General features: G+C 57.4%; 1 protein-coding gene and 1 long non-coding RNA gene across 5 annotated transcripts in view; one reads left to right on the forward strand and one right to left on the reverse strand.

The window, feature by feature from the left end:
* Window positions 1-5,111: 5,111 nt before the first annotated feature.
* On the reverse strand, window positions 5,112-13,882 carry LOC138924000 (uncharacterized). Its single transcript, XR_011438429.1, has 3 exons — window positions 13,781-13,882; window positions 11,912-11,992; window positions 5,112-8,561 (listed from the first exon to the last, which is right to left on the reverse strand). It is a non-coding gene; the product is annotated as an uncharacterized lncRNA (long non-coding RNA).
* CNTN2 (contactin 2) overlaps window positions 10,610-15,069 on the forward strand; it is a 32,008-nt gene continuing 27,548 nt past the window's right edge. The window contains exons 1-2 of one of the 4 annotated variants that reach the window (XM_070266541.1): window positions 10,627-10,724; window positions 14,053-14,222. In XM_070266541.1, the coding sequence (XP_070122642.1) occupies window positions 10,710-10,724; window positions 14,053-14,222 (185 nt within the window). In that variant the 5' untranslated portion in view covers window positions 10,627-10,709. Of the gene's footprint in view, window positions 11,084-14,052; window positions 14,223-15,069 lie in introns of all 4 variants that reach the window. The other 3 variants (XM_023640387.2, XM_023640385.2, XM_023640386.2) reach the window with 3 other exon arrangements.

A 15,069-nucleotide genomic window follows, 5' to 3' on the forward strand; every position in this document is an offset into this window, starting at 1 on the left:
CGTCCCCCAGGGCGCCAGCTAACAAAGTAGCAGGCTCCAGGGAAACCGCAGGGAAGGGGAAGAAGCCACGGACCCGGCCAATGGGGGGGCCTCAGCCCCTCTCCGTGGTGCATGTGTCATGTGTCTGCTGGTTGGCCCCCTGAGAGGTTTTTGACAGGGAGAGGGATGGCACTCCAGCAAATGAGGGGCGTGACCCCCTGCATCTGTCTGCTGCCCCTTGCCCTCCGCCCTGCTCGCCTTCCAGTCCTACTGGTCATCACTTGATGGCCAGATCACTTCCCGGATGGACGGGCGGCCTCCTCCTCAGGGGTGGGGGGGTTCTCTGGCCAATTCCCAGAGGCCTCTAGTCTCCCATCTATACTTCAGCTGCCGCAGCTCCAGGGACAAGGAAGCAGAGCATCTGCCAAGCAAGCAAGGACCATCTGGCTGGGGGCCCTTTAGCCAGCCCCAGCCACCAGACAGGCAGGCATGTCCCCGACACCTGGGAGAGGTTTCCCTGCTCCCTGTCACTAATCTGGCACCCCACACCTCAGCGTTAGAGGGAATTTTCTTTGGTCTAAATTAGCTCCACATTGCAATTAAAACCGTCCCCACTTGGGGAATTGCTTATTGTCCTTCTCTTTTCCTCTTCTTTTCATAGGGTTTAGGAGCATGGAGTCCAATCCTCCCGGCTCTAAGCAGGACCCAGCCAGCCTGCTCTACCCAGAGCCTTCCTTAGCTACTCCCAGCCACGCAATGTCAATCACAACCTCCTGCCTCTCCGGCAGGCCAGGTAAGCATCCAGGCTGAGGCCACCAGCTCCCGCCATTCCCACTGCCCACTCTCCACCAGGGGAAGGTGCAGGCTCCCTGAGACCCTGAGACACATGCCCCTTTGTCCATGAAGCTTTCAGAGAGAGCTGGCCGCTGCTTCTGGGGGCTTTGCGAGGAACAGCTGGCAAATTCTCCTTCCTGCTGAGGGCCCCTCTGCTTGGATCCTCAGCCGACAGGACTCCATCTGCTGGGGCTGGACCCAGAGCAGGAGGATAGATGAGATGACCTCCAGACAGCCCTGCCACTAACCAGACTCCAGGCTTTGTGCAGCCTGGCCCTGGCCCTGGCTCCAACCTGACCCTGTTCTGCCCCCAGGCCCCACAGTTCTGCCTCTGCCCTCCCTTCCCCCAGCCCCAACCCACAGCCAGCCCAGAGGCCAGGCAGGAGGACCCCTGCTCCCTGCCTTCAAGGAAAGGGAGTCCCCAGAGGCCAGGCCAGCTGTGCACGCTGTGCCCCTGCTTGTGTTCCCTGAAAGCAGCCATCCTTTTGTTAATTCTGCAATTTCCCAAAGTGCCAGGAGCATCTCATCTGACAGTCACAGCATCTGTTCCTCTCACTCTCCAGAAGGCCGGGTGGGAGCAGTGCCAGCCCCTTCCCTGAGGCTCCCCTGCCTCACATCCTTCCATCAGTATGGGCACCCTGCTCACCTGGTCCCTTGGCAGTGCTTCCGATTCCTCGCTGCCTCCCTGGCCCCTGGCTTCCCTCCTTATGGCCTTGGTTAGCAGCCTCAATAACCCTTGTCCCTTCTGGGGCCAAGCTCACCTGCCCAAGAAGATGGGCACCTGTCCTCTTCCTCGGGGAGCTGCAGGCAGAGCGGCTGTTCTCCCATGTGAGGCCTGCCCAGGGCCGGGAGCAGGTCTCAGAGCCCCAGGGCGCCAAGGAAAGGGGAAGCCTCGTGCTTGGTCCTCCCCATTGCCCCCTCCCCATCACACAGCCTTTGGGCTGCTCAGTTCCAGGGCAGTGGAAGTTCTGGCCAGTTCCTCAGCCCAGAAGACCTCCCAGGAACCTGGCCTGCCTCTGTCCTGAGCTTTCACACAGGGTTCCTCAAGCTCGGCCCTGCTGACATCTGGGATTGGGTAATTCTTAGGTGGGGGCACTGTCCTATGCATTAAAGGATGTTTAGCAGCATGCCTGACCTCTGCCTGCTAGACGCCAGCAGCACACATCCCACCCTCATCACGATAACCAAAAACGTCTCTGGACGTCACTGAAGTCCCCTGGTTGAGAACCACTCAGCTAAGGCACTGAGAGTCAGTGACTGACACCCCACCCCACGTTCATGCTTCCCAGGCTCCAGGTGACAAAGGGACAGCTTAAGCTAGCGGTTGGCAAACATTTTCTGTAAAGGCCCAGAGAGTCAATCTCTTCAGGTCATACAGTCTCTGCTGCAACGAGCCGACGTCGCGTGAAAGCGGCCAGACAGCGTGTGAGTGAACGCGAGAGGCCGTGTTCCAATACATCTTTACGAGCATTGACATTTGAATTTCATAGTATTTTCATATATCACAAAACATTTTTCTTTTTGTTTTCTTCAACCATTTAAAAATGTGAAACGCGTTCTTAGCACATAGACCACATTCCTGGCTTCAAGGGTCCCAAAGGATCCTTGTCAACAGGGTCCCTGTTGACCTGCTCCTAGAGGTTAACAAAGACAGGGCAGAGGCTGAAGTTGTGGACGGGGTCCTGCTCCCCTGAGCAGGTGGAGGGAATCAGTCACCCCCGGTTCCCTTTGGCCCAATAATTCTGGGTACTGTTTTCAGTGGGGTGACCCCACTGACCTCAGCAGGACCAGCTACATAATTTGCAGTGTCTGATGCAAAATGAGAATACTGGACCCCTGACTCAAAAATTATAATAATTCCAAGAGCACAGCAGAAGAGCATTAAGCCAGCACAGGCTCTTCTGAAGCCGGACCCCGTGTGACTACACAGGCTGCACACCCCGAAGCCGGCCCTGGACCTCAGCCTTTCCCCAGGAAGACCTGCACCCCAATCACAAGTTCTGCCAGGCCGGGGACAGGCTGTTCTCTCTGACCCAGGGGAACAGCATCTCTCATGGGCCTTCAGGCTGGGCCACCACATATGACTGTGCCCTGCCGGGGACATCTGATGAGGGGGTGAACGGGAGCTAGGCCTGGCCCAGGCTCCCCTCACTGAGGTGTGTGCCCTGGGGCGATGCTGCATCTGCCTGGAGGGATTTGCACTAAGTGGGTGGCCCTGCCTGCACGTCATCCAGGATGGGGAAAGAAGTAGCCGGCTCTGCACAAACATGGTCTGCTCTACCCGCATCCTGAACCCCAGAGAGGAATGGGTGGCCCACTCATCAGTTCATTTAACAAATATATACTGAGCCCCAGATACGATTTCGAGGGTACAGAGAGAGAAGACTCAGGGGGGGACATCCCGTCACCATGCAGATCAGTGAAAGGGATGCCTGTCGAGGGACAAGGGCACTGAACAGGGCCACCCAGTGCCTTAGAGAGGGTCAGGCAGGCCAGGCTTCCTAGAGGGGTGACACTGGACCAATTCTTGAGAGCAAGGAGGATTTAGCCAGGTGTACCTAAGGGAGAAGGGTGACTATTCTGAACAAGGGACCACCTGAGGACAGGGAAAGGAGAGAGGCCAGCCCTTTTCAGAAAGCGGTGAATATGGCAGGAGTGAGCTGGGTTGGGAAAGGAAGAGGGGGGCAGGTGACAATGAGCTGAGAGCGAGAGCGGTGTGTCACAGGAAGGAGCCTGCATCAGCCTGGAGGCAAGAGAAGCCGAAGACTTTTCAGCAGGAGAGTGATTTGCATTTTAGGGAGCCTTCTCTGACAGCTGGGGAGGGGAGGGGACAGGACAAGACAGGAAGCAGGAAGCCTGGCAAGGACAGATGGTAAGAATTCAGGTGAACACAGGTGAGGGGGGCAGTGAAGGTTGCGGGCATGCATAGGAGAGGCTTCAGGAGGCAGAAGTGGCAGGACTGAGTGGTAGGCAGGACCCAGGGGAGGGGGAGGGAGGGAGGAGTCATTGAGGAGGTGAGGTCTGGAGGGCAGGGAACCCAGGAGGAACGGCAGGTGGCCAGGGCAGGGGGGGTGTATCAGTCAGGGTTCTCCCGAGAAACAGAATCAGTAGGGTCTGTGTGTGTGTACAGTACACACATATCATGTCTACGTGTGTGTGTATACATATATACAGACACACACACACACAGGATTTATTTCGAGAAATTGCCTTCCACGATTGTGGGGGCCGGCTCTGTTTGCTGTAGGCCAGCTGGCAGGCCGGAAACTCAGGCAGGAGCTGATGCTGCAGTTTGAGAGCAGCATTTCTTCTTCCTCAGGGAATCCTCAGTTGTGCTTTTAAGGCCCTTCAACTGCTTGCATGAGGCCCACCTACATTATGGAGGGTAATCTTTTTACTTAAAGTCAACTGATTGCAGATGTTAACCACATCTGTAAAGTACTTTCACAGCATACCTAGATCAGTGTTTAATTAAACAGTTGGGTACCGTAGCCTAGCCAAGTTGACACATAAAACTCACCATCACAGAAGGGGTGGGTCCCATGCAGGGATGTGAGAGGCCCATGGACATCCAAGTGAAGACTTCTGGCTGGCTGGTACAGGTCTTAGCCTTTCCAGGTCCTCATCACCTCTTCTCTGCCCATGCCTGCCTAGCCGGCCTCCCTGCCTCCAGGTCTGCATCTGCTTTGTGTGGTGCTCCCTCCCCACCGCCCCGAGGGCACATCTCAGCCCATCTCCTGCTGGCTCAGACCCCTCCGCCAGTCCCCACTGCTCTCCAGTGAAGCCCCTCCAGGGCTCACGAGGCTTCGTGGACGGTCCCCGCATCCCCTCCAGTCTCGTCCCACCTTGCACCCTCAAGTCCAGACATGCTGACCGACTCTCTCCTCAAGCTCACCACTTCTGCCATGCTGCAGCCTTTGCACGAGCTGTCGCTCCTTCCTGGAACCATGTCCTTGCTCCCTCCTCCCAACCCATGCCATGGACACCTGGTCTGCCTAGTGAGCTCAGAGTCTCCCGTCAGGACTCAGCTTTCTCTGAAATGTTTTCTCTGTTCCTGAGCCTCACTAGGCCATGGCAGGCACCCCACCACGACATTTTGCGCAAACTTGAGCGACAGCGCTTACTGGATTGTATCTCCATTATTTGTACATGTCATCCCGCCACTGCACTGTGAGCTCCTCAAGGGGCATCCCACGTCTTCTCCTCTTCAGCATTTGGGACAGTGCTTGGTACAAGAAGTGCTCAATATTTGCTTATTTAATGGATGGGTGGGTGGGTGGGTGGATACGACACTTCTCTGACAATTTCTGCCTATCATTTATTGAGTGCTTCTTCGGTCCCAGGCACTGTGCTAGGAGCCTTAAGTCATGAATTGGTCCCGGCTCTCGGTGGCAGGCCACAGAAGCAGACTTTGGCCACCGTGAGCAGAGAACAGACTCACCACAAGGCTGTCAGGTGGCCTGCAGAGTCAATGAGAAGGCTCACAAAACTGACTCAGAAATGGCCAGAAACCAAAGGAAGCTAGCCAGCAGAGAGGAGTCGAGGCCACGTCTCGGGAACCGCCGGACCAGGACGCCATCACCCACACGGGACAGTCCCTCCAACGGTGCCAGAACCTTGAGACACCCACTGCCCCCTCCACTGCTGTCCCACATGTGCACATCACCTCGTCTCATCCACACAACCCTTTGAGGCAGTCTCATCTCCATTTTACAGACGACGAAGCCGATGCTTAGAGAAGCCTGAGGGCACACAGCAGCCAGTCAATAGAGCGGGTGGAATTGGCATCAACATCTGACTCCAAAGCCCACTGCCATCCCCCGGCTCTGTGCCGTCTCCTTCCAGAGGGCACCGCTCACCGTTCTGATGTAACGCAGTTCCCTGGGCAGCGCTCACAGCAGCCCTGAAATTCCAATGTGCAGCTTTTAAGTAACCATATATTTTGGGTGCATTCTTGGCCCTGACAAACTGTAGTGGGGAATATAAAGATAGCAAAGTCAGCACAAGAAGGCTGAGTGAGGGGCCGGCCCGGTGGTGCAGCAGTTAAGTGCGCACGTTTCACTTCTTGGTGGCCCGGGGTTCGCCGGTTCGGAACCCGGGTGCGGACATGGCACCGCTTGGCAAAAGCCATGCTGTGTTAGGCATCCCATGTATAAAGCAGAGGAAGATGGGCATGGATGTTAGCTCAAGGCCAGTCTTCCTCAGCAAAAAGAGGAGGATTGGCAGTAGTTAGTTCAGGGCTAATCTTCCTCAAAAAAAAAAGAAGGCTGAGTGATTAGAGAAAGGGTCCGTGCACTGACATGGGTTGATTGAAGCTGCTTCCAGGAGATTGTACATCAGACATCCAGAGATCCTGGAAAACGGGTTCAGGGCTGTGCTTAGCCACCCCAGGCAGGCTTAGTAAAGAACGCACAGAGACCGCCGCTCTGGAGCCCAGCCACATCCAGGGCCACAGCTGCCCCCAACCGGGACATTTCAGTCTTGCCAGAAGATGCCCGCACCAGGGACGTCCTTCTCAGATCCAGATGCCCAGCTGGAGTCTTGGGCCGAGCTCCAGGCAGGGAGCCCGATAACACAATCCTAGGCCCAGCTCTGCCTCCACCGCTCATGACCTCGGCCCAATCATTTGACCTTCCTGAGCTTCAGTTTCCCTATGACTCAGTCTCTCTCCACTGCACCTGCCCTCCCGCTCTCCCCCCTCCCACACCGGCCAAATCGTTTCACAAAAAAAACTCAGGGTTATTTGAGCTCTTTGGAGAGACCATATAAATGCAGGGCATTATTAGCATCATTACTATTAAATATTAATAATGACATTAGCATTGTCTATTATAAGCCTGCAAAAGAAGCTCCAAGAGCCCTGGGTTGAAATGGCTAAGAGAATAATTAGGCCCCTTTGGGCCACAGACCCCTCCAGGGCCTCAAGTGAAATTAGGAAGGCAAATGTCGTCAGAGAATTGAGATTTCCCCTCCAGAACCCCCGCTCAGTCAGCTCAGCTTCTCCTGGTCCCGCACAAATCGTGCCCTGTCCGGTCGCCAACAGCGCCACGCCAGGAGTGCACCCCCCACCTCCTCTCTGTTATCCAGGCCCAGTTCAGGACGACACCCCACCTTCATCCACCTCCCAGCTCCTGCCTCGCACCATCGGAACTTATGGCAGTTATTCTCCTGCATGTGTTCACCCAGTCAACAATATTTATGGACTGTGTGCTGGGCACTGAGCTCAGTGGAGGGTGGGGGCTGGGAAAGAGAGGCATTAGTGAGGTAAGCCCTGCCTTCAGAGACTGCACAGTCGAGGGAGTAATCACCGGTACTTTGTGTGGCACTTGGCCATACAAAAGGTGCTTTTAAAAATCGCTATGTTGGGTCCAGCCCGGTGGTGCAGCAGTTAAGTGTGCATGTTTCGCTTTGGCAGCCCAGGGTTCACCAGTTCAGATCCCGGGTATGGACATGGCACTGCTTGGCAAGCCATGCTGTGGTAGGCGTCCCACGTATAAAGTAGAGGAAGATGGGCACGGGTGTTAGCTCAGGGTCAGTCTTCCTCAGGAAAAAAAAAAAAAGAGGAGGATTGGCAGCAGATGTTAGCTCAGGGCTAATCTTCCTAAAAAGAAAAAAAAATCACTATGTTTCACAAGTCTTCACAACCATCCTCAGCAGGAATGAGATTATTCCCATTTTACTGATGAGGAAATGGATTCTCAGAGGAATTAAGTGTCCTTTCCTGAGCTGCACAGTGCCATCTTGCTAGGAGTGACAGAGCTGAGACAAAGTCCAGTGCTCTGGACTGCAGACCCGAGGCGCCCCGACCGGCGCAGCAGAGAAAGCTGCAGCTGTGTGGGCACATACCCTGTGTTTCAGATGGGGAGGCTGAATCCCACAAAGGCCCAAAGGAAGTACTGGTTTTACTAAGTAACTACTATGTGCTTGGCACCGTCCGTGCATAATCCAACGCTCACATCAGTTCAGTGAGGTTTGTGTCTTAACCTCCATTTTCCAGATGAGGAATCTGGGACTCTGTTCTAGGCAGAGAGGCTGCTCCATAAGCACATGGTCTCCTGGGAGCTTTAGAAAAGGGTCTGATGTCCAAAACTAGAGGTCCAGGTGCTGGTGGCCGCAGAGGCCAGGAAAGGATGTGTGAGGCTTGGGCTGAGGAGGAGGGAGATGAACGCCATCAGAGCCGGGGGGCCCTGGCAAGGTCTCAGGCCCTCCTCACTGGTCCCCGGTGGCTGGGCCCATGGCCCCTCCGTGACCGTTTGGAGAGCCACTGGACTCCTTTGCTATTGATCCAGTGGAGCTGCCGCAGGAGGGAGCAGATGGTCTGGGATGGGTTGGGTGGCCCTCGAGATGCCTTCTGGGGGCTCCCCCTCCGGGGGTCGCCACATGTTTACAGGCAAATCAGTGACCCATTTGATTAGCCACCTGATCGTCTCCGCTGGCCTTCTCTGCCCTGTCTGGGAGTCTGTGGGGACTGGACTTGGAGACAGGGTGTCCCGCTCAGGGCAACGCACAGATGTCCTGATGAGGTGCCCCTTACGGTCCACCGTACTGAGGATCCGGGCACCTGGCAGGCACCAAAAGAGCGGACATTGTCCTGTCCCTACTCTGCCCACCCCGGAAGGGCAGGCAGTGGGCAGCAGGAGCAACAGCAGCGAGGTTCAACCACGGATGCTGGAGGCAGACTGCGGCTCTGCTTCTCGCCTTGTTTACTGTCTACTTTGAGCAAGTTCCTTCACCTCTCTGAGCATCACCTGTAAAGTGAGAACAGCAGTAACGACACGTGCCCCTTGGGTGGGTAATTCAGGTGAAGCGCTGGGCACAGCTCCTGGCAGATTGGAGACACGCTAACTGCGTTAATAATTTCTATAATAGTTAATAATGATATTATAAAATATTTTGGTCATTATCAAGCTAATGGATCTCACAAGCAAAACTCAGCCTGGACCCCGAAATGCCTTCCCTATGCTCTTGTCAGAAACAGGAGCACCTTAGAGGCTGGCAGTGAGGACCCCAATAACCCCCAAATACGTCTGTCCCAGGCTCAGCTGAGAGGTTGAGCGGTCAGAAGATGAGGGGTTGGGAAGGTGGGACGCGTCTCCTAAGTGCAGGCCCGGGTGTGGTTAGTGCCGTGGTTCTCACTTACTGTGGCTGCGGGAGTGCACCTGGGGCGGGGCCGTGGGTTGCAGAGGGATCTGTGAGAATCTTAGGGACCCAGGTCACCTATGCTAATGGAGGGGGGACCGTGGCCCTCCCCAAGGACTCAGCCCTCACCACAGGGGCAGCACTGTCCTAAAATAGTCACAAAGACGGCTGTCTCAATCTAAAGCAATCCTTGCAAGCATTTCCAGACCCTTGGCCCCTAAGGCAGCCAGTGCCGCGGCCATTGGGCCATCCCTCTCTTGGCAGCTGCCTTCTGCTTGGAGACAACTTGCAGCTGTCTCTCCAGAGCCTGGGCTGACCTGGGTGGCATCAGCGGGCAAGGTTCACCTCAGGAGCTCAGGGCCAACGTGCGAGCCCAGGAAGACAGACGGGGCCACGGTGGGTAGAGGCAGGAAAGGGAAGGGCGTCCTGGAAGGATGTGCGGAGCAGCACTCCAGGTTGTCAGTGTCAGCGCAGTGAGGCGTCTCTCCGCCAGGACAATGGGGACCGTCGCCCGAGCTGGGAGAGCCCTTCAAGGAGGAGCAGGAGGGCGGCAAGGGAGAGCAGGTGGGACCCGGGCAGGCATTCAGGGCCTTGGAGGCTGGGCAGCAGGCCCTCCCCCCTCCACGTCCCTCCCCCTTCTGCAGGCCCTCTCACTCGGCCCAGGTCTGTCCCCGGCCCCTGTGCCCACCTCCGCTTGGGCAGACGTGGAGCCTCACTCCAGGTTTGACAGGTTAGCCATTTAAAACTCTGAGGCCGGCCTGGCCCTGCCAGCTGTTTCAGCATCTGGACTGCTCACGGTCTTGCCTGTGTGAGCCGGACAGCAGGTGGACCGGAGGGGGTGAGACAACAGTGACAGCCTGACAGGGCTGACTGCCACCGCAGATGGCTGGTTGGTCTGTCTTGAGGCCCCGGCCGTCCTGGGCACACCCCCCGCATGACAGGAGCAAAGCAAGAGAGCTATGTCACTGACCTGGTGAGCACCTAGAATCTCAGAGCTGGCAGGGACTTTGGCCATCTTTAACCCCTTCAGGTTAGCAGTGAGGCTCAGAGAGGTCAGGGCACTGAGCCTAGCACACACAGCCAATCAGTAGCAGGGCTCAGACTGCCCTTCAGAGGTTCAGACCCGCAGTCTATGAGCTTTTCATGATATCAAACTGCTAGTTGATTAAAAAGGGCCTTGGACCCATATGTACGAAGGTGGAAAGATGTCCAAGATCTACTATATAGTTAAAAGTATTTTGCAAATCATGATGCATTGTGTAATCCCATTTTCATAAAATAATACTAATAACTCATGGAATTATACACATGAAAATAATAAGCCTGGAGGCATGGAACTTGAGTTGGTTAAGGGACTTTCACTACCTATTTTTAAATTTCTACTTATGTTTGGATACTTTGACAAAGAACCCGTGTTACTTTTAAGCAAGGAAACAACAAAGATGAAGACGTAGGGTAGGCAACAGAGGCCCCTCCATCCCACTTGCCCCGCTGAAAGCTGGGGATTCTGATTTGCATCCCTTCCTCTAGTAAGGGATTTCTGGGGGACACAAGGAGTCTGGCTCCAGAGTCTCCAGGGTTTGAGGAGTAAGCCACTTTCTCTTCCCCCTGCACCCCACCCCTCTCCCACTCCTTCAGCTCTGGGCTGGGCGGGGATGGGCGGGGGGGGCAGGCAGGCCAGACAGCGCCCGCTCTGAGCTGAGCTGCCCATGCATTATGGAAGACGCGGGTGCCCTGGCTCGCTCCTTGCTCCTTAAATGACAGCAAATGAGGTAAAGCCGGGAGGGTGGGGACGGGAAGGGGGCGGGAGGGGGGCCAAAGGAAGCCATCTCCAGGGCCCCCCAAGCGTTGGCTGAGGACCGGAGCCAGCCAGTGAGCGGAGCCTGGGAGAGGGAGGAGCACATCTTGATGCAGAGATGCTGCAGTGGCTCCGGGCGCGCACACACGCGCGCACACACACACACACACATGCGCGCCCCTAGCCGCCGCCGCCGCACCAGGACAGCACCGAGCCGCTGAGAGAGCGGGGCAGGAGCGGAGGGCGGCCCAGGGGGGCTGGCGGCCGGGCTGGCTTGGCTCACCCCTGGAGCAGCGTCCACCTGCCGGAGCCAACACCCTTCTCTGGCGCCAGGTAGGGGCCAACCGCTTTTGTCTCCCAGCCCAGGGGCTTCCCAGGGCGCTGTGGGCAGGGGCTTCCACGCGCAGTTTCCTCGCAACTTGGGAGGGGGCAGTGGCAGGGCAGGAACCTCAGCCTGCTGGCTGGGGCCAGTCTGACTTCTCACCCCAGCCCCACAGTGACTGCCGGACCAGAGATCCCCTCCGCCCTGTCTATGTGGGTGGCATCCTGCGGGGCCCTGACAGGCCGAGCCTGGCCAGGAAGCTGGACCCCAGCAGTGTATCAAGGAATTTGAGCCGGCCGGCCACTGGGCTGGCAGCAATGACTGCCTGCAGAGAGGGCAGCGGCTACAGGGCCTGCCTTGGGCGACGGTCCGGGGCCAGACAATCCATGAGGCTCAGGCCAGACCCTGGCCTGCCCCCAGAAGTCCCTAGATGGGATGGAGCCTGGCTGCCCAGACTTGAGGTTGCCCTGGCTCTGCCTCTGCGGGGTGACCTCTTTGCAAAGTCTTGCTTCAGTTCGACAGAGGGGGAGGCTGTGGAAGAGGAGAGAGTGGAGCACAAGTTTGGGCAAAGGCCTGCCCAGGAGTGGGGACATAGGGAGGAGAAACTGAGGCAAGTCACATCCCAGAGGGTGAGAGGCTGGGACCACCGGGGCTGAAATTCCTGTTCTTCCTCCCACCCCCCAGCCTCACCTTCTCCTCAAGCCCCTCCTCCTCATCCTCACCGTGGGAGGGAAGGATCTGTGCGAAGTTTGGCTTTCTAGTAAGGAAAGGGGCTGGGGCTGAGGGGGAGGGGCACAGTTTAGGGGGTCTAGAAGGAGAGGGCAATTCAGGGGGCTTACAGGACGGGCCAGAGGTGGGGAAGCAGCCCGGCCAGTGTCCAGAGTCGAACCCATCGCCGTCTCCAGGAGAAGGTCTAAGGTCTGGGAAGGAAGAAAGGGCAGTGAGAGGAGACCGTGCCTGTGGAAGGAGAGTCCTGCCGCTCCACGGGAACAAAGCAGGGACCCTTCAGCTGCAGCCCCTGGGGGCTGAGCCTGAGTCCCAGGAGGAAGAGCGTCAGCCAAGGTTGTTTGGAGGTTTGGGAATCCAGACAGACCAGGGTGGGTGGGCTTTGAGCGCCCATGGCCCCAGCCCTGGAGAAGGGCGGGTTTCCAGCCCCCAGGGTACCTGCCTCTCCTTGCCCAGCCTGCAACTGGTCAGACCCTACCACCGCTTCCTTTCAGCCTGATTCTCCAAGGCCCCCCAGATTCCCTGCCCTGCCGAACCAGCATCCCTTCTCCTCTGCTCAGAGAGAGGTGGGAGGAGGAACATCCCAAATAATCCATTCCTTCGGTGGTCTGATCTCCCTTTGGGCAGCGGCCCCAGTCTCCTCTCCCAACCCTCTGGCCAGAAAGCTCCCTCGGTCCACCCTCTGAGTCTCCCCCTCCCAGCTGCACTCAGAGGGGCCAGAGGAGCCCCTGGACATCAAGGGCCACCTGCAGGGAGGCCTGCGTGGCCAGTGCTCCTGGGGTGGGGCAGGGAGCTGGTGTCCTGACTCTTAGCCTCAAGAGGAGGGAGTTCCTGCCCTAGAGACAGCGGCACCCAAGTGCCCCCCCAGGGTGCCCCACCAGTTAACCCTTTCTAGCCAGGTTGCAGAACCTCTCAAGCAAGGCTTTTGCCACAAGGTCAAAGTTCTTCCTAATTTCCTGGGAGATCTATCAGGAGTCCTCAGCCAGCAAGATGGAGGTGGGAGGTGGGACAGACAGAGAGGGGTCCCTGAGCCCATGACGTCAAAGTCAATCAAGGTCCACCCATCCTTCCAGTGCTCAGCATGAGTGGGAAGGAAGCAGTCACACCACCCCAGGAGAAGTGTCCCCCGGTCTCTCTGCACTCTCTCTTACTGCCTGCCCGTCTTCCATTCCCCACCTGGCCGAGCCGTCCCTCACACCCCCTCCCCTGGCCACTGCACTCCTCCAGCTTCAGCCCTCAACCTACCCCCACACCCTACCCCCTGCCAGATTTCACTCCTTATGCAACTCCATTCCAGCACCTTCTCTGCCAGCAATTGTTCACATAGAGACACGTGTGGGCTGGGCCTCTGAGGAGCTGCCCGACAGGACGGTTGCAAGGATTGTCTCTGACTAACCAAACTTACTCCTCAGGAGTGAGTACACAGAAGGTGTCCCCCAGGCATCCTCGGACTCTAAGTCGACCAGGGAAGCAATATATTTGGGGTGTTTTGGAGGGATGCACGTCCCCCCCCAAAAACACCCTCGAGCCAAATGTTGTGAGAAGGTGTGTCTCAGAGACAATCTCTAAGCCTGAGCGTGGGTGGTATCCGTGTTTCTGGAGGGACTCCTAGGACAGGACCCGAGGGTTGAGCAGGAGGTGGCTCCACACAGGGAAAGACGAGCTAGAGCAAAGAGGATGCCAGGGAAGCAGGAGGGACCGAAGTTAGACTGCGGGAGGCACTCCCTCAGCAGGAAGATGAGAATCTCCTTCCCGATGACTCGAAGAGGGTGTGGAGAACCGGGGTCAAGTCCAAGGTTAGAGACATCGCTGTGTGGAGGCAGAGGTGGGGCTGGCTGACCCCATAAACTGCCAGCCTCAGGTTATCCTCCTTCAAATGGTAACAGGTGGAAGCACCCTTTTTATCCCCTCCTGTGTGCTGAGCCCCTCTCATCCTTCTGGACCGCTCTAATCTAGACCCACCCCCCCAGGGCCTTGCTAACCTGGGACGTTCATGGGAGTTTCCGGGGGCTCCGGGCCCTGGTGGGAACCATCGTGGAGTAAAGTCCTTCCTTCAGTTGAACGACTTCTGTTGCTACAAAATGAGCCCATGTTTCTTTGTTTACCCAAAGGGGTTGCAAACAAAAGCAAACGTGTGTGGTGTTCTCACCCAAAACTGACCAGACTCCATCCCAGGACCCACACAGACCCAAGTGCACCCCAGCACCTCCTCATCTAACGAGCCCCGCCCCCACACGGGGCGCCCTCCACACAGACCTACCGGGTGTCCTCCAGCCCCAGCCCACATCCTGTCACTGTCTGCCCGCCTCGGAGACCCAGAGGCTGTCCACCCTCGGCCTGCCTGGAGGCAGCCTTCCTGCAGGGCAGCGAGAGGCGCAGCTCACCCTGGCCCCAGAGCAGAAACCAGCCTGCTGCGAGGAGCAGGTTCGTACTCGCCCCCTCCGGGCTTGGCTCTGAACCGGCCTGCAGGAGGCTGTCCCAGAACTGCGGAGTCTCCCCTCGGCAGAGATGGGGATGTGCAGAAATTGCTCCGCTAATTTCTCCCTGACTTGGTTCTTCAGAGCCAGGTTGAAACAGTTGTTCTTCCTCCTGGCATCTCAAAAAAAGATCCTTCTTCCAGAGCCCCCCCCCGCCCCCCCATTCTGCCTCATACCACACAGGCGGGGCCGGTAGGAAAACCTCGGCTCTGGGCGTGGCTGGCCCCTTATCCTGGCCCCTCCCAGCTTCCCCAGCACTGAAAGCTCAAACAAATGCGTGAGCCCCAGCTCTCCCCAGAGGGCACGGCAGCCAGGGCTGGGGCCTCAGGGAACCCACAGCAAATACAAAGAGCCTGCAGAGTAGACTGAGGGGCGGGAAGAGGGGAGCACGCAGAGGGGCCTGGGAGAGACCCAACCGCATGCCTCCCCGTCCCCATCCAGTCCATGCCCCCAGTGGGGACTAAGAAGGTCCCCATCACACCCAAATCTGCCCTCAGGACCTCCTCCAGCTCAGGGCACCTACCTTCCCCACTGAGGCCTCTCAACCATGGTTCTCCTCTCCTGGCCAGCTCCTGCCCCACCTGGCACGCATCCTCACCAGGCCACCACAGACCCCTGTCCTCCCGGAGGGGTGTGGGGATGGCTCAGACCTCCTGGAGGACTGTGACCCTGTCCCAGCTGACAATTCCTTCTGTAGGCAGAGTCCTCCTCCCATATTAGGCCCTGCGGGCAGGCGGTGGGAGTGGTTGAGGAGTACCTGCTTGGGAGCGCCCTTGTGTGTGTCCTAGACAGGT

Source organism: Equus caballus, chromosome 5 (genome assembly GCF_041296265.1).
Source record: "Equus caballus isolate H_3958 breed thoroughbred chromosome 5, TB-T2T, whole genome shotgun sequence".
Lineage (NCBI taxonomy): Eukaryota > Metazoa > Chordata > Mammalia > Perissodactyla > Equidae > Equus > Equus caballus.